Source organism: Vitis vinifera, chromosome 13 (genome assembly GCF_030704535.1).
Source record: "Vitis vinifera cultivar Pinot Noir 40024 chromosome 13, ASM3070453v1".
NCBI classification, from domain to species: domain Eukaryota; kingdom Viridiplantae; phylum Streptophyta; class Magnoliopsida; order Vitales; family Vitaceae; genus Vitis; species Vitis vinifera.
In genome coordinates, this window is record NC_081817.1 from 25,657,336 (window position 1) to 25,680,978 (window position 23,643).

Sequence of the window (23,643 nt, forward strand, 5' to 3'; positions counted from 1 at the left end):
CCTTAAGGTACTTCAAGTACTACCTTAATGCATATTCGAGAAATGTTGCTCTTTTATCAATATTTTGTTGTAACTATTTATTTAATCAAACAATTGTTTTCTCATTTTTGTGTTTATCTAGATTTTGAAGGGTTGTGGTTGGATATGGAAGGTGATCATGTGAAGTAAAATTTTATTTTTTTTCTAACACATTTATTTTTGTATCACAACCTGTATATTGTATGAAGTAAAAGATGAGCGACATGCAGAAGCATTTTGGAACCCTGTATAGCCCTTGCAAATGAGGATGCTCTTCCTTTAGGAGAGCGAGTGGCAGCCCTATAAAATGAACATCAAGATTCTCATTTCCCTAATGATGTTAAGTTGGGGCCCGGAGGATCAAGAGAAATTTTCTTCATGACTAGGAACTTAGCCAAAAATTAAGAACATGAGAAAAGACCATATCATAAAATAAATATGTCTATCCACTCAATAGGGCTTAACCATGATAGATCAGGATTTCAAGGTCACCAGAGAGGAATAGGGAGAGAGAACGAAATGAGTGGTATTTGGTTGAATACATGATTTGACTAGGGTTGAATCCAGTCATTTTGGCTGCACATTCATGTCTACCATGTTTGGCATTAGAAGAAATAGTTAGCATGAAGACAACAAATTCATGGATGGTTCAAATTTGGCATTATTTTTACGATTATGTTCAATGATTTAAAACATTCTCTATTATTAGTGTCTTGAGTTCACAACTAATAGTACTTCGGATTCTCTTAGTTGGAAGGTTACTTGATGACTGCTTCTTAAATGAAATCCAATTCATAACAAGCAATTCAAATATATCACATTGCTTATTATTATTAATATTATTATTATTATTATTATTATTATTATTATTATTATTATTATTATTGTTAATATTATTTTTTTTAATAACTTTGTTGATAATCAATGCAGTTTTTAAAAAGCCCCACAAAATGATGAGCAAAATGGATAGTTGACATTTTGTGGGTAGTGCATTCTCATCATATCCGGGTAAAGTTGCCACATTAATATGTCACCACACAACCCATGTTACACCCAATCTCTGATATTAAACCTTAAAATTTCTCTTTATTTTTCGTGAGATGATTTCATAAGATTTTTATTAAAAAAAAACTCGTGATATATGGAAGAGGAATTTCATCGACATGCTTAAGGCCATCTCAGCACATGACAATGTCAAAAAATCACTAGTTCCAATAGTCTTGAATGCTTCCTTACTAATACCATCCCATGGCTTCACCATCATCCATGAGACCTGAATTTGTCACCATGGCTTGTAGCATTCAGTTTTTACACAGGATCGTTATTTTTTAACTATAGTTGGAGAGGCCATTGGCATGGAACAGGAAAAAATGGAAATGATATCTAACAAAAGCCTAACCTCCATTAGGATTTCCTTAATAAAACAAAAGACAAACATAGTCCATGGAATTTTTATATCAGCAAAATGATTATAATATAGTCAACAAACCAAATAAACCTCCAACCTACCTAGACCATTGACAGAAGATGCTATGTAAAAGCTTACACACTAACTAATTATGAAAGGAAACCCGACAAACGATTTACTAAAGTGAGTATAGAAGGATAAATTGAAAGATGATCAAGGTAAGAACAATAATTTCCAATCTTTGTTTGTTGTTTTCCTATGAAATTAGTAACATGGCCCAAAAAAAGCCTCTCACTTTGGATCATAAGTTACAAACACAAATGTTGTCGAAGCAGTCATCAATGCACCACGTACCAACACCTTTCATCAACATCAAAAATTAACAAATATTGACTTTTCTCCATGTTCTTCTTCTCTTTCCTATACCATATTTCACATTAATGAACAACCCTATGACAGTGATGAATATCCTCATTTGAAAAGGATTGAATAATTGATTTATTCGTGTCCTAATTTTGATCATATGAAAAAACGAGTTTGCTTGATACAATTTGAAGAAGGAAAATAACATATGACCCAATATGATATTACTCCCTCCCATAGGCTATAGCAGTAGCATCACCAAGCAGTCTTCTTTTCCTTACGCGTTGCCCATTATTGTACATAAACTCCTAACATTCAACATCACCAAACTCCCACTATTACAATGGTTAGTCAAATACTTAATAAGATACAACAGATATAGAACAAAAATAATGGTTTTATAATTGGAACAAAACCACATCAGCACACAACAGGATAACCATTCAATCATTTCTGGACAAACTACAATCAAGCATTACTTTATAGGGTTAGTAGCATCAAATAGGAAAAAACTTATCATCAACCATGAAGTCACAATTGAAAGAGACCACAATTTTATCTTTCACACTGTTCTGTTCATTGAGCAGTAATTGCACAACTAGTCGGAGTCTGTACATGTGCAGTTTGTCCTACATAAATGGGAAAAACTGATTTCATGTTGTGGGAAAAAATAAAAAGATAAGCAATACAAATTAGGGTGTAAACCAGCTCTAATCTCTACCAATGAAGTACTTATAGTCACCCCATTCTAAAATTCCATGAGCTTAAGAGTGAGGATACTACAGTCGTACCTTATTAAGCATAATATGAGAAGTGAACATTTTCTAACCAGCACACCACTACAAAAAATTTGGTCAGCCATAATGACAAGCAAGATTTTGTTAGCTCAACTTATTTGTTTACAAGATCTTCATCAGGATTGGAAGTTTGTATTGTTACGGTAAATACAAAAACCAACGGAATCGAAATAGGTTTATGGTCAACCATGGAGATCTGGCTCCTCTCCACATTATTTATTCATAAAGGACCATCTATTTGAAAACTAGAGTGTCATAAAATTATCATTTCTTAATTTATGTCATTGAAAATTTAGTTCTTTCATTTGAAGGGTTACAATTATTACCTATATATATAAAATATAAATTTGACCAAATAATTTTGACTGCTGAAAACCCGTATTTTTTTTTCTAAGCATTTATAATAACTGCTTAATGGTTAAGGTAATTTTATATAAATATATGAAAATCAAACTGATAAAATTATCAAATCTATGTCATTTTGTACTAAATGGGAGCGGTCACAAACAAACAAAACAAAAAATATTTAGATCAATATGCATTTCATCCATTCTACTTGCATTCCCTAGTTCCAAAAATGTCATGAAGAAAATTAAACCATTGCATGGATACCAACAATTCCTATATAGCCTTTCATATTTCCATTTTTTAAAAGGGATCTCTAAATCAATATCAATTACTAATCAACAAGAAGAGTAACATATACTAACCAAAAATATTTGAAGAAATGGGACGTGAATTTAAACTATACACATAAATAAATAAATAAAAACAACGAAAACTTTAGCACTCATCAACCATCAATATCACAAAAAACCCAAAAACCTGAGTAATTTGGGATCTAAAAATCACCATTTCAGAAGCACTTATTTTGCTCTCAAAAGAAATACATCCTCCCAAAAAAATGTTCCATTTTGGTAATTCGCTGCAAAGCCCAATCCAAAAACACAATCCAATAAATGGGTTTCACTAAAAATGCATTGTTTCCCAACACCCAAAAACACAAAGGAAAAATAAAAAAAGGTTCCTTTTTGGCAAATCAATTCAAAATCTGTTTTTCCTAGTTCAAAACCACAACCAAAACAAATGGGTTTTTCAGCAAAACGATTCCCAACCCATATTCTTGTCTTCATTTGATATCAAAACAACATAGTTTTGAGAATTTTCCAATCCAAATAAAATCGTAGAAACTCATAAAAACGCATGGAATTGGAAAAACGAATGATGATTCATTACAAACAAATTTAAAAACTCATTACAAACTCCTAAATGCCAAAATTTGAGCCACACCTAGTTAAGAAAAAACCCAGACAAACAACAGATTTTCGTAAATGTGAATGCAAATGCAAAACAAAGAAGGAATGGGTTACCTCGAGAAAGAAAATTTGAGATGAGACAAATGGGACTAAGGGCTTTTGAACTGAAATGACAGAAATTTTTTAAAACTCTACACGGTTCTCTGCTTCGCCTCGGTGACGAAATGAAGAAATATGAGAGGAATAGGTATCAAATGAGAGAGAGGGAAGAAAGAATCATCGGCTAGGGTGTTTTGTGGGAAGCTCAAATCGCCTCGGTGATAGAGTGAAGAAAAATGAGAGGAATGGGTATCAAATGAGAGAGAGGGAAGAAAGAACTGTCAACAAGGGTGTTTTTGTGGGAAGCTCAAATTTTGTTTCAACCGGTTCAGTTTCAGCCCGTACTAACATGGCCTGCGAATGCTGCTAACCTAGATACCCGAATGGGCAATCTCGGCACAAAAAAGCCAGTCGGCTTAGAGTGCATGAAACACATAAATTTCCAAAAAAACAACCCTAAATACAAATTAATTACCTTCACATTTTATGTGAGGGTTAGAGCAAAATGCCATCCAATGAGACGAAGACGAGATTTCTTCTTCATGAAGCTAATATATCACAGTTATCGTTTCCATTCGGGTTCGCTATCCTAAACTAGAATTTCAATCAAAACGCACCCTCCTCAATCCGTCTTCTTAATTGGACGTTGTTTCGATGAAGTGCTCCATTTGGTTCTTCACAATTTCCATAAGCAACAAAAATTTAGATTGAGGTTTTCGATTAAAGGTTTACAATTTCAAATGTGTGAAATTTTGACACCGTCTTCAATCCAGAGGGGTGAGCAAATTGGGATGATTGGGTTCAAATGGTTAGGACTTCGAGATGAGAAGGGGCTGAAGATAGAAAACTGTAGATTGGAGTTTACAATGTCTTCGATTCGGAGGGGTGAAGAAATTGGGATGATCGGGTTCAAATGGTTAGGATTTTGAGAGGAGAAAATGTTGAAGATAGAAAACTGTAGATTGGAGTTTGGGATTAAAAGCTTCTAAAATGAAATGAGAGAAATTGTTGAAAAATATACAGATTCTTTGCTTCACCTCGGTGATGGAGTGAAGAGTGATGAGAGAAATGGGTATCAAATGAGAGATAAGGAAAGTCCCAGATGTAGGACATTAGAAGTGTTGTTGTGTTTTTCACCGGTTCAATTTCGGCCCGTGCTCGCATGACTTGCGAATAATGCTGACTTGGATACCTGGATGGGCAATCTTGGCACAAAAAAGCTAGCCAACTTAGAGTGCATGAAACACATATAACTTTCCACATTAAAAGCTGTTTTTCATATTTCATAAACTAAAAACCATATATTTCACAAATTGGCCCATCAAAACACAAGTTTCCCTAAAAAGAATAAACTGATGCGACAACGAACAATGGTTGGTTGGCCATGGAAAGTCTTTGTTAATGGCTTTTGTTGAACTTTAAAAATCAACTGATAGGGATGTCGGGGGTTGGTGTTCGTATGAGATGTAAATATAAGCTGAATGCATGGCAAGCATGGAAGGGTGTTAATGTTTTGTTTTAATTTTTTAAGTCAGTGGAATGAGAATGAGTGTAGGCCATGGTGATTAGTTAATTGTATATATGTCACTGACTATGAGAGGTGTGTCTTGTGAAAATTTGTGTTGTAAAAATATGAAAATATTTAGGCATTGTTTGGTAGGTAGTTTTTAAAACAGTTTTGAAAAATAGTTTTTAATAACTGTTATTGAAAATTGTTTTCTATGATGCTTTATAGAATAAAAGTATGTTTAGGAACTTAAAATATTTTTAATATTTTTTTATAAAAAAATTATCTCATTTTTAATCATATATGTTTGTATAATTATTTTTTAAAACAATTCTAAAAAAATAAGAGAAAACAACTAAAACATGTTATCTAAAAAACACTCAATTTTTTGTTCTAAAAACAGAAAGTAGAAAGCAATTTCTAGTTGTCAAACAAGTTTTCCAATTTTTTTTATTCTGAAAAGATAAAAAAATGTTATTGAAAACAGTTGTCAAATAGGCCTTTGACTTTAAAATTATATAAAGTTGTTAATTTAATTTTCATAAAATTATAGGATGAATAATTTTTTTAAAAAAAAATTATCACAAATTTAATTCTTATTGTAGGAGAAGAACTTCCATAATTTAAAAACATGAAATACAATTTTTGTAGACAAAACTACCCTTCATCAAATTTTTTTTATTCTCATCTCATATTCATTTTTTTTTCGAAACAATGTACAAGGATAATTGTATTAAAGTGATGTTAATATTTACAATATTTAATGAAATGTACAGGGTTATGTTGCACTTTGGTATCGATATTTCTAAACATTATCCAATGAATCGAGGTTGAATTACACTTAAAAAAATAGCATGCACCCCACCTTACATATTTGATATTTGCTACTACAAAAAAACTCGTAACACCAACCCCATTCGTAATTCTATCAATTACTCATCAATAAAAAAAAATGAGTTAGTTATGCTAATTCTCTTCACAATCGACCTTTAGCTTTATATTAACCATATTTAGTCATCAAAATTTTGAAATTTTAATTGATATTTCTCTTTCTTTGAATCAAATAAAAAATTAGTAAAAATAAATAAATAATAAATGAAAAGAATGACGAGATTTCAAATTAACGATGGTAAGATGTATTTAGTCCAAATATAACGTGGGGAGTGAAATTAACTCTCAACCTTAACGGAGGTTTGATCCAGATGGAACCATGGCTGGAGCAGGGGCTTATGGCAGGAAATCAGCCCACTCACAGCCGAACTGTTCAAAATCTGGGCTTGGCCCTGGTCCAGGCCCAGACCAGCCCATTATCACCTGCAGGCTGCTGCGATCTCTGTTTACACCACTTATCCAAACTCTGCGTGGACCGATTCTGAGTTCAAGGTACTACCCCTCTCTATTCCGAACCGATTCAATCAACTTCTAGGTTAGATACAGTTGTTTGGATGCCTAGAAAATGCTTCTAGGGTGCTGAGAAAATAATGAAATATTGAAAGAAAATTTCGAATAGTAAATTTTTCACCATCTAGGGCTTGGGAATGCATAAAACGGCACTTTACCTAAAACTCATATGATCCTTTCATCTCAGGTTATTTATTTATTTTTAAGTTTTTTTTTTTTTTCATTTTCTTGATAACCAAACAGATGGTTGGATTCACTCTGTGTGCTTTATAACTTGGAAAATCTATTTCTGGACTTCTAAGGTTTATCTTTGAGCAGCTGTGAAAATATTGCAAGTTTTTTTTTTTTTTTTTAAATCCTTATTGTTATCATTTCACTTCCGCTTTCCCTAAAACCCTTTGGTACACTCTGTTTTATTACTCCTCTAAAACCCTTTCTCTCTCCCATACGCAGCTCTACATCACCCTTGATACAGAGGCGCGTAGAACGACCTCGCAGCACACGTTCTCTGCCCTCTGTGTATATGAAGTTTGTGAGTTTCTTTTCTTCCTCTTTCTCAATTCGCACAAGCGTATGAAACCTCCTGATTCGGGTTTTCTCTTGCAGACATGTCTCAGCAAAGGTGGGAATTTCTACTTCCCACCGTGCCATATCATCACTGTATCTGGGTTTCGGATCCTCCTCGATTGCCCCTTGGACCTCTCTTCCCTCATGATATTCTCTCCTATTCCCACACATGCTTTTTCGAACCCTGAACTTCCGAGTCCGGATTCTGTGGACCAGAAAAGGCAGAAGCACGAAAGACCCATTGATTCAAGCGAGTTAATTCGTGCACAGCCTTGGTTCAAAACTGTAACCTCCTTGCATTTGTGGAATGTTCCTTTCATCGATGTTGTTTTGATTTCCAGCCCAATGGGTATGCTTGGACTGCCGTTTTTGAGTAGAGTTAATGGCTTTCGTGCTAAGGTAAATGTAGAAGAGGAGTGTTTTTCTTTTCCTTTTTTTTTCCTCCTTGTGGTTTGGCTTTGTTGGGAATGAGGTAGATTGAAATGGGTGGTTTTGATCTTTATTTTGTGTTTATTAAAAAAAAAAAATTATAAACAACAAACTAAAGATCAAAACCCATTTCAATTTGCCCAATATATATGTATAAAGAGTGCTATTGTCTTTGTCTAGTTGGAATTGAATTAATTGAAATCAGTTTTGATTATTTTTTTGTTCAGATATACGTTACTGAGGTTACAGCAAGAATTGGGCAGCTGCTGATGGAGGATCTTGTTTTGATGAATAAGGAATTTAGGCAGTTTTATGGGTGTGAGGAGTCTGGTTTGCCACAATGGATGAACTGGGAGAAGCTTGAGTCGCTTCCTTCATTGTTTAGGGAGATAGTTTTGGGTGAGGATGGGGTGGAGCTTGGTGGTTGGATGCCCTTGTATAGGTAAGCTATGCTGCACTTTTTTTTTTCTTCATATAATCAGTTTGGTTTTTTTCCCTTGGATTGGGTATTAGGTTGTTATATTTTGATTTTCAAATGTGTGAAATGAATGGAAATTTTCATGATTGGAATGGAATAAGGTACTAGGGATTGAAGATATTTTGAAATTTTACTTCCCGTGTACCATGTGTGGCCTTTTTGTTGCCTTTTAAATTGATTGCTCATTTTCCTATAAAACAAAACAGAAAAAAAAGAAGAAGATATTTTGAAAATTTCAAATTTAGGATGCATTTGACATTTCAAGACTGAAATATATGATTAATTAGTGATTTTTTTCCTCCATCACATCTACACAATAACCAAGGCTATGGTGTAAATGCTCTTGATGATGGTAGAGATGTAGAGACATGGAAACTTAGAATATTGATATCCTTCCCCTTTTTGCAACTGTTAAAACGACATAAATGGACAAATAGATTCAAGAAAAAGGATGAGGTCTGTTTGGTAACTATTTGTTAAAACAATTTTTTGTTCTCTAAAACAAAAAAAAATAGGAAATCAAGTTTGGTAATGAGAAAACAGAAAATAGTGTATTTTCAAAAAACATCTTTTAGCTGGTTTTGGTTGTTTTTTTTTTTTTTTAGGGTTGATTTAAAAAATAATTATACAAATATGGAGAATGATTAAAAATAAAACATTATAGATAAAAGTTATTTTTTAAAGCATATTTGAAAAATATATAAAACAAGTTAAGAACATTTTAAGTTTCCAAATAGACTTTTGTTTTACAAAATATCAAAAAACAATTTTCAATTTTTTTTTTCATAACTGTTTTCAAAAATAGCCTAAATTTCCCTTTTATTTTATGATGATAGCTAAGTACATTCACTAGAACATGTTAACGGAAGCATTACAAAGTATATAAATAAACGTCCACGAAAGAAGGAAAAAAAGATGACAAAGAAAATGTTCCCCCAACTCTTCATCATCTCTTCCAGCAGGAACATATGCCTTACTTTACCCATAAGAGTTTTAAATGAGATTTAACTAGACAAGTGCCCTTCTTTGCCTTCTCTCACTTGCCTAATTCTCTAAAGCATCTCCAAAAAGTGCTCAATGTCCTCCACCTCTTAATTCTGAAAATGCTAATGATTCTTGGACTACCTTGGCATATTTCCCCATCCATTTTAAGTGGTTTGCCACCCATGCCTTCTTATCCTATGTAACATGTACAACTCTAGAAAGCGACTTCCCAAATCTCTATCTCCACTGCATGTTCATCCAAAAAGGAACCCTATGCCCTCATCTAACCTCAAAATGTAAGACTCTGCAGAACTCCTTATTTCTCATAAATCCTTTTTAAAGGATTTGTGCAGTAGACAAATGACAAAAGAGCAAACTAGAGTTTCTTCTTGAATTTTTTTTCTTACAAGGCTCATTTATTATATTATGCACGATTTATTGATGGTGAAATTTGTATTTGAGAATGTAATAAGGGATGTTTCTCAGTGCAGATGATGTTAAAGGTTGCATGCAGAAGGTTCATACGCTTAAATATGCTCAAGAAGTCTGCTATAATGGCACATTGATCATAAAGGCAGTCAGCTCTGGCTTAGAAATAGGCACATGTAATTGGACTATAAATGGTCCAAAAAGAAATATTGCATGTCTTTCAAGCTCTATCTTCAATTCTTCTCATGCTATGAACTTTGATTATCATGCTCTTCGAGGTAATGATCTAATCATATATTCAGATCTTTCATCCCCTGTCTTGGAAGATGTCAAGGACAACAGCTGTTACTCTGCACCAACTAGTCAGAAATCCTCAACTCTCAGGTATTTTGCTTTACATTGTCTTGATGGTATTTGAAGTGAAGTTCTTTACATTTTTTTTGGATCGAAGTCTTACTGCAGTTTTATTAGAATTTATTTATTTATGGTATTTTCCCCAATCATACTTCTTTCTAATTCCAAAATTGTGTATATGTGGCAGTGCTGATAATGATCAGGAAGCATCTGCTGAATTGTTGCTTAGTACCAGTGAGAGTTTAGAGGAGATGGAGAAACTAAATTTCATATGTTCCTGCATTATAGATTCTGTTAAAGCTGGAGGTTCTGTTCTTATTCCCATTGGTCGGCTAGGTATCATTCTGCAGCTTTTGGAGCTGATATCACTTTCTCTTGAAGCTTCAAGTTTGAAGGTATTTTTTTTATTTTTTCCCCCTTTTACTTTCAAGATGCCGTAGAAATAGATATAGAAGGACATCTATTACTCACAAAATTAAGATTTTTTCGGGTAATATTTCATTATTGTTGCCTGCCTTCTTGTAGAATATGCTTACTGAAATTGAAGCAGTTCATATTGTTGATCCTTCCAGTTGGGTTTATTCATTTGTGAGTAATCTTTCTAACTTAAAAGAGTTATTATTAAACTTTTTCTCCATGCTGTAGGTTCCCATATTTATTATATCTTCTGTAGCAGAAGAATTATTGGCATTCACAAATATCATACCTGAATGGTTATGCAAGCAGCGACAAGAAAAGGTACATACTCTCTGAAGCTTATTAATTAAACTTGGTGCAGATTTTTCACTAGATTTATGGCAGGATAAAACTAATCAAGATGCCATACTATCTTTTGTTTGGTGCGACAGCTATTTTCTGGTGAACCATTTTTTGCACATACACAGCTCATAAAGGAGAAAAAGCTTCATGTATTTCCTGCAGTTCATTCACCTAATCTATTGTAAGATATGCCCCTATTTCAATATGTCAATATATTTGGCTGAAGATGCATTTATGTGAAAGGCAAAATGTCAAGACACTTCTTTATATATTGCCTTTGATTTGTATTTTATCTTAGTACTGATAGGGTATGTCCTATGCATAGTGTTAAGAATCTTAAAATAGATTCCACAGTTGGATTTGGAGCTTTCACTATCACCCTGGTATTATATTTTCATTTTTTTATCTATTTTTGCTCAATAGTTGAATTACATTACATGGGTTCAGGTATGGGCATGTGCCTGGTGCTAATCCTTTGAGTTCCCAAATTTTAGGATGCAAGAACTGGAGTGAAGGAATCTCAATTGCAGTATGGGTACTTGAGCATGACTGAAAATTTAAATACTTATATGATTACAAATCAGGACATCTTATTTAGAGCTACATCTACTTTATTCTTTGGTTGTATCTATCATATTGAATTTTACTAATGCTAATTTATATTACTGTCAAATGTGAAGGAGAAGTAACATAAAAATTGCATATTCCTTGTTATTTTTGGAAATTTCAAAATTTTTATTGACACATTTGTTATTTTGTAAATTTTAATAGCAATTCTTGCTAGTTAAAGTTTTGTGTCAGAACTTGTATACAAACTATTTGTCATTAATAAATATAGCTTGTCATAAAAATCTGCTCTCTTTTCTCTTATCCTTAAATTTCCTCCCCACTTTTCAATAAATTCCTCTCCTTCTAGTTGCAACCAAATATGTATTAATAATTATGAAATTGGCTAGTAAATCTATAGTCCCACTTCTCTTGGCATAGTTAAAAGCAACAACAAGCTAATGTGTTTGTATGACTGTTGGTACATATTAAATATTTTTCCCTGAACTCTTGCTTGGACTGATATAAAACTAAAACTGGGGAACATTTTTGGATGCTTGCTTAAATGCACTGTTTGCCTTCAATTCAAAATGGAATATATCAATGTTGTTTGAGATCACTTTTTTTAGGGAAGATTTTTTCCCCAAGATTGTTAAGACACATTTTCTGCTTTCTTTTGTAATAGTAAGGAAAGTTGAGGCGGGTGAATCCCCTGCCAATAAAGGCCAAACTTTATTGACAAGCCTTTTTGAGATGCTTGTTGCCATTTTTTTCGTCTTCAACTAAACATCATTAAAGAAGATTACTAGACAATATTTGTGTTGTAATGCATTAAAAAGAAGTGCATCAAGACACCTGAAGTGGTCTGTGGTCACTTGGGAGTTGCTGTCCACATGTCTGTAGTTGTGTTATTGGTGCTTTCTTTTTTCTCTCCTAGAAACTAACACTCTGTAGATAGAAAAATTTGGCAGGAACCGTGCATTGCATTTTCTCCACACTGGAGCCTGCGGCTTGGTCCTGTTGTTCATTTGCTTCGACGGTGGTCTGGAGATGAAAACTCTTTACTTATAATGGAGGTAATTTTTCATCATATAATTTTTTTTTTTGTCTAACTCATGAAGCATGCTTGCATTATGATTAAATTTCACAGAAGCATCTTATTCACATGTTTGAATTGTAAATAAGCCTGACATGATATTTTTGGCATTACTCTTAATGGAAAAGGAATGTTCAATTTTCAGGAAGGAGTAGATGCGGATCTAGCTCTCTTACCTTTCAAGCCAATGGCAATGAAGGTTCTTCAATGCTCATTTCTTTCAGGAATAAAGTAAGGTGCATTTTGATTACTTATATATGCCTACTGTCTAGGACTTGCAATGGGATGGGTTAATCTTGGCAGCAATATGGATGGGATTTGATATACCAGGTCCATCTAGGGTGAGAATTGTGGGTGATGTGTAGGTTCTTTTTGGAGACATCTAATAAAACCGGAGCAATATAGTGACGATTTTTACGCAAGAGCTCCAGTTAATGAAAATAGGTTAATTTCATTTACCTCCCCTAAGGTTTTGATTAAATATATCTAATCCCCATAGGTTTAAAATTTCATCAAATACCTCATCTATCATTTTTATTTCGTATTTTCACTCACCTTCCCTCCCACTCAAAATAAGGGAAGTGTATGATGAAATTTCGAACCTATGGAGGCTAAATGTATTTAGCCAAAACCTCAGGGGAGGGGAATGAAATTAACCCTAATGAAAATTTTGGGTTGTAAGGTGTAAATGCTCAATATTTTTTATTTATTCTTAGTAGGCATTAGTTTTCCTTTTTGTTAAATGAAGGAGGTATTCAGATTGGATGATCTGCATTCACAATATTTTGGCATTGACCACAGTTTAAACATGAGGCATCTAATGTTTCCTGGACCCCTGTAAGATGAGTGATTTTTACATCGAAGATGCTTAAGAACCTGGGCTTCAGAAGTGCTGAGAGTTGATATTAAGAGAATGTTTCTCTGGGTGCCTAATTTGAATTTTTCTCTTGGTTTCAGGTTGCAAAAAGTTCAACCTTTGCTGAAGATATTGCAGCCAAAGTTTGTTCTGGTAATCACATTCTAGTAGTGTGCTTTTGGGTTTGTCTTTCTTCTTCTTCATTTTTTATTTTTTAAGATTTCTGTATGAGATCTTATTCTATGTCTAAAATAATTTCTGCAATTAACTCATTTTCGTTTTCCTATTTTCTGCTCAACATAGTTTCCTGAGGATTTGAGACAGCTGGTTAGTTATTCAGACACAAACTCTCACGCATTCTTTTACTACTGTGAAAATGAAACATTGCCTGTGCCAAGCTTGAAAAACAGTTCAGAATTAGAGATTGCAGCAGACTTGGTCTCCCTGATCCATTGCAGAAGATTAACAGCAGAAAGCATAGGCATTGGAAGATTGAAGGGAGACTTCTCTGTAACTCATGGTAAACATCAGCTACATTCTGGAAGTGAGCAGGCAGACTCTTCACAGAGTAGGCCACCATTGCTGCATTGGGGTTCACTCGATCTGGAAAGGCTTCTGGCAGTTTTAGAGAAGATGGGCATTAGAGGATCTGTAGAACAAGGCAATAGCGATACTGACTCGGAAAATGCACGTGTTGTACATGTCTATGAGCCTAACAAGGCACTGATAGAAGTCCGAGAAAACAGTACTATTATCAGTGCTTCTAATGAGAGCTTATCATCCCTCATCTTTGAGGCTGTAGATGGCATTTTGTCTGGCCTTTAAGCAACAGAGAAAGTTTTAATTTCTTTTCTTTTTGTTTATTATTTCTGTAACTATTGATGTTTTTCAATAAAGCTAGATCATTTGTTACTGTTGTTTCTTTACTCTTGCAAGAAAGTCTTGTTTCCTGTTAGATTCACGCTCTATCATCTAATTGCAGATTTTCAGCCATTTTAAGAAGCTGGCTATCATTTCTTCTGGTCTCTGTCTCTGAAATGAAAAATTCTATCAAATACAGCTTACAGTTCAACCTTAAAGTTAATCTTATAGTTGCTCAGAAGAAGGAACTTCTTGCAAGCTCAGGTGAACTTGGAACCAACATTCAACCAAGCCTTCATGATAGGATCTCCAATATGCTGCTATAGTCCAAAGGGAAAAAAAGCCGATTTTCAAAGCAGTCTCTAACTCAGAAATACATCAAAGTAGAGTATCAACTGTCGAATATGGAAGGAAAATATATCTTGCTCCAAGCTATGTTGACATGGAAGTAGTCTGTTGTGATTAAACGAATTTTCCTATAGATGGCATGTGCATTACGTTTGTTCCAAAGCAAACAGAGCATAGACATCCAACATACTTATTCGGAAAGTATTTCCCATTTTTTCTTTGAAAGACAAATCAATGATCAAACTTTTATTTACAAACAATCAACTCTGGAAGCAAAGAAACATACTTAAGAAGCATTTTTTTCCGAAAACAACGATGAAATTCAATCAGGGGCTTAGACTGAAGAGAGTACAATCATATTCTTGCTCCAAGCAAGGTCATCAAGAAGTCCTTGTAGTCTCCCGAGGTATCACCACTAACTGCATTGTCCAGGCTGGTCTTGTTTGTGTTGAAATACTCCCCTCTGATCTTCATCATGTCAATTTCTGCTCGAGTAACAATGGCTCGGGTTAAGGAATCTTCGTCTGTCCCAAGCCCAACAATGGAAGCTCTGATGACCTGGTGATTTCTCAAGCAACAAGAAACAGCAAGCTGAAAGAGTCACTGTCTGAGAGAACAGTTTAGGTAATATTTGAAGCAGCTTAGACAAAGAATGACTGGTTTGTAACAAGTCACTTGCCTACCAAACTTTCATACATCTAGAGAATATGCATACTATAGCTTAATAATTCTGAAGAAATTAAATTGTGAACTCATTCTGAAATGAAGCCAACATTCACAAAAATATAAAAGGCCTTTGCAAGGATAAATGGAGAGATTCAATTGAAGCTACATGACTAAGCACTATTATGCAAACTCATATTTCTATCCTAAACAGTACACTGAACTGAAATACACCGCCTACCTGGATCACATATTAATGGTTTTGCTTGACATGAAAACTAGGTTTTGACAGAATTTAATTTCAAAAACCCGGGTTTAAACAGGGCCAGGGCAGTGCTGTCTTAAGTTGCCCTGTCATCCAAACAGTTCACTTTGTATATCAAGACCATTTTTCTACTTGCTTGAAATGCATTGAAAGGCATTATACGTAGAAGCTACTTCAAGGAAGAACAAAGTTCTAATGGCTGCAAAATGAATTACAACATGTTGTTTTATAAGTTGGTTTTGGCTTGTCCATTTCAATATGAAAATGAAAATGAAAATGAAAATGCAGAGCCTTGTCCACTCAAATTCAACAAGATGCCTCCTCAAACCTCCAAAATTGCCTTTTTGGCTTTTATCATAGAGAGCTGACACAGTATATTCTTCTAAAGGTCCATCACACTTAAGAGTTAGAAGGTATTAAAATGTAACAAAAAGAAAATATTAAAGCTTTTGGCACAGTTTGGTAATGACTCCAAATATAAAAGCTCCACTATCGCTTTTCTTCTAGAAGTTAATAAAAAGGCCTTCTTTGGGCAGTTGCATCCAATTTATATGAAGTCAAAAATGAGAAACAATAGAATTCTCATAAAATTTAGAAATCCAGTGTTTGCAATCACCTCAGCAAAGTGTTTCTCTGGGGAGTCAATGCACCAAATTATCACTCTCAATAAAGATGCCAAATCACCAATGCCGAAACTTTTAATATCCTGTCAACATGATCATCTCAATGAATGCCCAGAAAAAATAAACCAGAGTACTGCAATCGATTAAATCTCTGTAGAGGCCAAACCTGGTCAATGGAATTTCCATAGTTTTGCTTATAGAACTCAAATGTTGCTTGTAGTTGAAAGACATTCCTGGTGCTGAGTATCCACACAACATCATCATGATCTAATTGCTTCTTCTTGATGGCTTCATGAAGCTTAGCTGCCTCCAACTTTGCAACATTTAAGTCCACCATTTCCTTATCATACCTGTAGGAGCTCACCAACCCCACTAGCAGCTGTGAAGAACGGACACTTTTAGTAATTTACATGTTTTAGAATTCCCAAGATTATAAATGAAGTAAGTTTTACTGGGTTGAAAGCTTTTAACAATTTGGCATGTTAGCAAGTTTTTCAATTTGACAGCTCAAGGGGTCATCCTCAGGGTTCATGCCTCGATGGGAATGGTTACCAGTTTACCAATAGAGAACTGAAGAAGACCACTACCTCTGGAGGTCCTAATCTTTCACATTCACCTTTCAAACCTTTTCTTGAATGCAAATTACACGACACTGAGCTGAGTGAACTCATTTCAGTGTTAGAACTATATCATTCACCATCATAGGCAGATTATGGTTCATTGACTAGACATTACCCGAAATTGGTACCTTACATTTTGAACAAGTTTTTTTACCTTCTTGAGCGGCAAGGAGACATTAGCTGTGATGTCTTCTTCAAGTGAGCTCTCAAAGAGAGAACAGTAGGCCTGCCTAACTGACATCAAATGATGAGGAGATGATGCACATGCTATCTCAACTATCACTTGCAGGTGATTGATGCCCTTCTTCCTCGCTTTCAAGGCTTCCTTTGCCAGTCTTGCATCCCTTTCTGGAGGGTCATATGTCCACAGGACCACCGCATTCTGTCACATATCAAAAGGGTAAATCGCTGCAGATTTAAATTTCCGTCACAGTATCATCAGAACTTCAATTCAAAGTTCCGCAAAAATTCAACCCAAGTACAGATCCATCCCTCAATCCAAATTTAATTTTCGATATCAAATTCGTTACTTTCTATGGGGAACCAGCAAAGTTAATAGGACTGCATCAGTAGCCATGAAAATTAGAAATAAACCCAAAAATGATATGTAAAATTGCATTTTAACACAAAATTGGCTACAATAAACTCTGTTTCATATCATTTTTTTTTCAATTTTATTACTGTTGGATCCGGAATGCTTTGCAGAAAAGCCATGGAACTTCTCGTACTATGAAAAAAAAATACATCAAAAAGTTTCTCCCCAACCAAACACTCAATAGTCCATACAACTAATACAGTTCCGCAAAAATTCAACCCAAGTACAGATTCATCCCTCAATCCAAATTTAATTTTCGATATCAAATTCGTTACTTTCCATGGGGAACCAGCAAAGTTAATAGGACTGCATCAGTAGCCATGAAAATTAGAAATAAACCCAAAAATGGTAAGTAAAATTGCATTTTAACACAAAATTGGCTACAATAAACTCTGTTTCATATCATTTTTTTCAATTTTATTACTGTTGGATCCGGAATGCTTCGCAGAAAAGCCATGGAACTTCTCGTACTATGAAAAAAAAATACATCAAAAAGTTTCTCCCCAACCAAACACTCAATAATCCATACAACTAATACACAAATAAAAAATATTTTCTTGCTCATATACATAACACATCTTCCTATTCTCAACCCACAAATTCATAAAAAGAAAACAAAGAAATTTCAAAAAAAAAAAGCCTAATTTAATTTTCAATGATCCAAAAACAGCAAGGGATGAACAAAATTAGTAAAGCAGCAGCAATAATAACAATGGGATTATTCTAATATTTTGGGGAAATTCCTTAAATTCGAGAGTTGATTTATTAAATTAGAAAAAAATAATAATGAGGGATTGTAAACAGAGAAGAGCAAAGAGAAGAATACCCTGAAATCACCAGAGAGCTCAGACTGGAGGCGATCAATGAGGGATTCATTGTAAAGATGTTGATAGGTGTCTCTGATAATCCTCCTTTGGCTTGCATTTCTGTGTCCCAATACCCATATTATTGCCTTCTCGTCTGTTCCCCACCCTACACCCACCAAAATAACCCAAAAATCATCAACAGAATTCACACAAATATTCTGATAAAACCAAAAATAAATATTTAATGTAGTAATGATTCAATCTCAATCACCTTCAAGAATCAGACGAAGGAAAAACCCAGAAAGAAATGAGAGAGAAGGAGAGAGAGGAGACCTTGGAAGGCTTTTTGGAGCTTTTCACAGTCTTGGGCTGGAGGAGGCACAGCATCTGGTACTCTGAGTGTGCTCATTTTCTCTCAGAATTTTCTCAGGAAACAAACGATACCCAGTAAAACTGAGATTCAATTTAAAGGAAATCTATGTTTAAATCTTCAAAAAATAAGCATAAAAAAAAAAATAAAAAAAAAAAATTTGTCAACTGCTGTATGATGGAGTGCTATTTGCTGGCTGCTGTTTTTCCTCCCCATGCATGGGGGATTGAGAAATTGTAATCCAACCTCTCTCAATTTGGACCAAAATGCCCCTGCTCTAGATTTCAATTCCTTCCAAGTACTTCATTTATTTATTTTTTGGTTATTTTTCAACAAGTTGTAGATATTATAAAATCTGCCCCCATACTTTCTGTAATATTATTTGGCACCAAGTTGGTTTCTTAAATGTCATTAGCCTTCCCCGGTACTTTCTCTTAATTTGTTTAATATAATAATTTCATCTTTTAAAACCACATATTAATGTGGACTCTTGAGGTTATGATTTTTAGAGTTTGTTTCGTAATTTTAAAAAATGTTTTTAGTCTTTTTTAATATTTAAAATATAAAAAATTTTAAATATTAAAAAGACGAAAAATACTTTCTAAAATCATTATCAAAATATACTCTTCGACTAAGTTATTTGACCATGTTTAAGTCATATTTGTTTTTTTCTCCAAAGTTCAGGCTTGAGATGTTTCAATATTATTCATGATTTAAATTAAGTCTTATTTTAAAAAATCTTGTCTCAACAAAAATAAAAAATAAAAAAATTATTTTATCCAAACTTTGAAGATATTTTTTTAGTGATTTTTATTCAGATTTAGAACAAATTTAGTATATCATTAATAAGTAAAAAAGCTTAATAAAAGGTAATTTCATAAGCCATCTCAAGACATTTACATTTTTAGGGTTTAAGTACTTATGAAGTTATATTCAATGCTCAATGTTTTAGAACAAATTTCTTTTTGTTTTCTAAAATTAATTGTTAATAAATAGTTTAATTAATGGTATGGGAAATGCTATGTATCATGTCAAAACTTTGAAACTTCTCATTTTATTAATTTTAATGTAAGAAAAAAAATTTGAAGCATTATTTGATAACTGTTTTTTAAAACAGTTTTATGTTTTTCGGAGAAAAAAAAAAAACAGAAAACATGTTTAACAATAAGAAAATAGAAAATAATTTTTTATTTTTAAGAATATAAAAAATTCAGATAATATCTTTTAGTTATTTTAATTATTTTATAAAAATTATTTTAAAAAATAATTATGTAAATATCAAGATCGATTAAAAATAAAGAATTACATATAAAAATATTTTTAAAATATATTAAAAACAAAACAAACTTTATTTTACAAAATTTTCTTAAAAATTGTTTTCCAAAATAAATATTTTTCAAAAACTGTTTTTAATGATTAGGAAAATTCTGAAAAACACTTCTTTATGCCAGAGAGATTTTTTTTTAATACACCCACTGTTGATTTTTTTTTTTTTTTTTTTGTTTCAAAGTTGTCATAATAGTAGGATAAGGTGATAGGACACAAAGATGCCTTTTCAGACTGCAGACCCCCCTCAGGCCCTTCCAACCAACATGTGAAACACAAAAGTCCCCAAAAAGATGGGTAAAAAATAAAAAAAAAAAGTCATGAATCTGAACCAGGCTCTCATCATGTGGCTGGTCATGTTTGTATATATCTTCTCCGAAGGAAGAATCACATGATTCACATCAAGAAAAATAATAATAATAATAATAATAATTAAGGATATAAAGACATGAGCTGTAAATTCAACTACTAGCTTGGACTGATCCCATTAATAATGGAGCATGGTACCATATGAAGATATATTGAAATAATTAAGGGTATACCCCACAAGGCATGTCTTTGTTTATAGATATGAAGAAAACTACAATTTCTTCCCCTACTTTAAAGAACATTTATTGATTTTGTTTGGCACATATTAGTTGGACTCATCTCTAATACTAATAATTGACCCAACACTTGGTTCCACCTTGCCAACCTCTCAAGTCACCTTGCACCCCATTTTGTGGTGGGGAAGAATTTTGTACCAAGAAAACACTCAAAAATATTTGATGTGGTTGTACCTACATTTAGGGAAAAAAATACAAAAAAAAAAGTTATAATTCTTGAATTTTGAAAGAAGGATTAAAAGATCAAAAAATAAATAAAATATTGGTGGTTGGATTTTACAAAAATATCAAGAAATCTCTCATAAAAAATTATCATTCAAATAACAATCAATCAAAATTCATAAATATATAAAATAAATAACTTAGAAAATGATAATATAAACTATAATAAGCATATTGAAAAGAATGATATATTTGTCATAAAATCTGTAATATTTCATAATAATATGTGAAACTTAAAAACACATCTAATATTAGGACTTCAAGGGGGAGTTGATGGATGCACCAACCTCTGATCTGTCAATAATTTCCCCCCTAAACGACACATTGGAATTCAAACTTTTGATCTTAACTCTAATACTACTGTGGGACCTCAAATACTATCAATTCTTTTAAAACAATTACTGTCAGAAAAGAGACATATTTTAACTTTATAGTGTATTCATGTGAGAGTCCACGACATTCAAATATAAGGAGAGTCGATGGACACAACCAACCTCCAATTTGCCCATAATTAGTATTTTTATTATTTTATGCAAATTCTTTTTTATTTTTATTATTATTACATTAATACATGATATTATAATTTTCACTAATAGAGTTTATGGTATCAGAGCCTTCATTAACATAAGAGATATTAGATGTTATGATTTATTTCATAAGGAAAATTTATCATTTATCATAAATACATATGAATACAACATTTATGTTTTCAATATGAAAAATAACTTATAGCAATTTTATTTTTTATTTGGAATGATATTCTAACTCATCATGAAAAAGGAAGAAAAGTATTCAAACATTTTATTATAATGTTGTCTAATCAAGGGTAAAGAATATTGAAGTCAAGAGTTGACGACACCTACTCTTTATCCAAAATATTCATTATTATCAGCATCTACCTTAATGTTTTCCCTTAATTTAAATACATCAAATAATGTGAAACATGTTACACGAGCTTGATACCTTATAAAAGCCCAAACTAAAATATAATTGATAGGGCATAGTGTGTCGTGCATGTTCTAAGTCATGCCACATGAATAGGAAATGGATTTATTTAAATTTATTTTTATTAAATTTATGTGATGTTAGATAATAAAAATGTGTCTTAAAAGTTGAAATATGTTCATTTAAAAGATAGAATCAAGCATACTTCATCAAAATTGAAATTTGATGTATTGTGATTCGGTAATTATTATTATTTTGTTAAATACTAAATGTGTTATAATATGATGAGACAAATTTGAGATGTGTCATGTTTGTCTCTAAGGATTTGAGACAAGCCATTTTTATTTTCGTTTTATCACTATAATATAAATATATTCTCATGATTTTCCAATATAATGTAAGGTTAATATATGTTTTTTCTTAATAATAAGATTTTTGGAACACATTAGGAACAAATTATCGATATTTTTACTAAATGTGTTATAATGTAAATGAAAAGGCCTTGAGATGAGTTATTAATTTCTTTAAATATATTCTCATCATCTTCCTAAGTAAGGTAGGTGAAAAAAAATGGACTCCCTCTTATGAATTGTATTAAATAAATATAATTTATAAATAAATAATTTAAATTTTATATATGCGATATAATGTGGACGAGAAGGATTTGAAATAAGCCACTAATTTCTCTAAATATATTTTCATCATCTTCTAGAGGAAGTAAGGTTGGTGAAAAAAAAATTGGATTCCCTCTTATAATTTGTATTAAATAAATAAATAAATTTTTTATGTATAAGCTATAATGTGAACAAGTAGGATTTGAATGAGAGTCAATAATTTCTCCAAATATATTATCATCATCTTCCCAAGGAAGTAAGTTAGGTGGAAAAAAAAAAGGGTTCCCTCTTATGAATTGTATTAAATAAATTATATTTATACACATGCTATAATGTGAATGAGAAGGGTTTGAGACGAGTCATTGATTTCTCTAAATATATTCTCATCATCTTCCTAAGAAAGTAATATCGGTGAACATTATTATTAAATTTGTATTGACTACGATTATAAACACTCCATCGATATATTACAATAACATGTATCCTGTGAAAAATAATTATCGAATATTATATATATATTATCAATTTTAAACTTATTTAATAATCTGAAATCATAGATGGGTTTCAACTAATCCAAATCACAAGGAGCAAGATCTCTTGGTGTGAATTTTTTTTTTTTTTTTTTCATATAGTTGGTCCAAATTAAATATTAGAGCTGGCTAGAGCCCTTCATGATGTCTAATTCAATCATATATTATAGGCATCACATTTTTCACGCGCGTGAGAATAAAATTATGTCATATTCCTCCTATCTTTTCTCTTTGATTGTCATATGGGCATTTTGGTAAATTCAATCTTCGAATTGGATAAGATTTTATATTGCTTTGTCATGTGGGGCATATGGATGAAAAACACAAGTGAGGGAATGAGCATAAAATAAGATAAAAGAGGGGAATTGATGCAAATAAGCTAAGATGTATGGACTTCTTTGAAATAAATGGTATAATAACTACTCATAAATAAATTTGGCCTTTAAACCATCTTTCCTTTAACTTATTTGTTAATTAATGTACTGCGTTTGGTAATATATGAAAAATAAAAAAAAAAAATTTAGTATTAAAAATATTAAAAACGTTTTTTAAAATCACCACTAACTGAACTCTACTCAATTTTATTAATATGAAAATTTATTATTAATAAAAACGTTAATTTATTTTAATTGACTTATTTTATTATTTTTCATTATTTATAACTCCCTTATAATTATTTCTTGAATTATCTTGCCCTAGTAATAATAATAATTAAAGTTACATTAATGAATTTAGAAATAATCAATATTAATTATTCATATGTTTAATCAAAATACAAAATTTACAATAAAAGTTTTTATTTATAAAAATAATACATATTTTTTCATGTAACTAATAATTAGTTGTTGGTTAAAAATTTATAGTTTTTTTAAATATTTAAGTTTCATACAAAAAGCTAAAATA

At 32.3% G+C, this 23,643-nt stretch overlaps 2 protein-coding genes across 5 annotated transcripts; one reads left to right on the forward strand and one right to left on the reverse strand.

Annotated features, from left to right (window-relative positions):
• The first annotated feature begins 6,711 nt into the window (after positions 1 to 6,711).
• On the forward strand, positions 6,712 to 14,267 carry LOC100262013 (uncharacterized). 3 transcript variants are annotated; one of them, XM_002265045.5, is made up of 12 exons: positions 6,712 to 6,831; positions 7,303 to 7,381; positions 7,456 to 7,815; positions 8,073 to 8,287; positions 9,794 to 10,120; positions 10,278 to 10,485; positions 10,736 to 10,828; positions 10,939 to 11,030; positions 12,354 to 12,471; positions 12,637 to 12,722; positions 13,449 to 13,500; positions 13,651 to 14,267. In XM_002265045.5, exons 2-12 carry the CDS (start codon positions 7,373 to 7,375, stop codon positions 14,170 to 14,172), a joined length of 2,082 nt encoding a protein of 693 aa, XP_002265081.3. In that variant the 5' UTR covers positions 6,712 to 6,831; positions 7,303 to 7,372; the 3' UTR covers positions 14,173 to 14,267. The 3 variants fall into 3 exon arrangements, with proteins under 3 accessions (XP_002265081.3, XP_019073368.1, XP_019073367.1); XM_019217823.2 differs by having other exon boundaries at positions 6,805 to 6,874; XM_019217822.2 differs by lacking the exon at positions 6,712 to 6,831 and adding an exon at positions 6,862 to 7,036.
• Positions 14,268 to 14,746: 479 nt separating this feature from the next.
• LOC100256917 (annexin D3) lies at positions 14,747 to 18,755 on the reverse strand. Of its 2 annotated transcripts, none has more exons than XM_059741628.1 (6): positions 18,462 to 18,755; positions 18,149 to 18,294; positions 16,882 to 17,109; positions 16,274 to 16,486; positions 16,101 to 16,190; positions 14,747 to 15,147 (listed from the first exon to the last, which is right to left on the reverse strand). In XM_059741628.1, exons 1-6 carry the CDS (start codon positions 18,535 to 18,537, stop codon positions 14,911 to 14,913), a joined length of 990 nt encoding a protein of 329 aa, XP_059597611.1. In that variant the 5' UTR covers positions 18,538 to 18,755; the 3' UTR covers positions 14,747 to 14,910. The 2 variants fall into 2 exon arrangements, with proteins under 2 accessions (XP_059597611.1, XP_059597612.1); XM_059741629.1 differs by having other exon boundaries at positions 14,747 to 15,114; positions 18,462 to 18,753.
• Between the last annotated feature and the right edge of the window lie 4,888 nt (positions 18,756 to 23,643).

Excerpts from the sequence above, each read along its gene's own strand:
- LOC100262013 (XM_002265045.5), top strand. Across the intron at positions 10,829-10,938 it reads GCAAGCAGCGACAAGAAAAG|CTATTTTCTGGTGAACCATT; the intron begins GTACATACTCTC and ends TTGGTGCGACAG. Across the intron at positions 12,472-12,636 it reads ACTCTTTACTTATAATGGAG|GAAGGAGTAGATGCGGATCT; the intron begins GTAATTTTTCAT and ends TTCAATTTTCAG.
- LOC100256917 (XM_059741628.1), bottom strand. The coding sequence starts at position 18,537 with ATGAGCACACTCAGAGTACCAGATGCTGTGCCTCCTCCAGCCCAAGAC. Across the intron at positions 18,295-18,461 it reads GCTCCAAAAAGCCTTCCAAG|GGTGGGGAACAGACGAGAAG; the intron begins GTCTCCTCTCTC and ends TGGTGGGTGTAG. Across the intron at positions 16,487-16,881 it reads TCTCCTTGCCGCTCAAGAAG|CTGCTAGTGGGGTTGGTGAG; the intron begins GTAAAAAAACTT and ends CGTTCTTCACAG.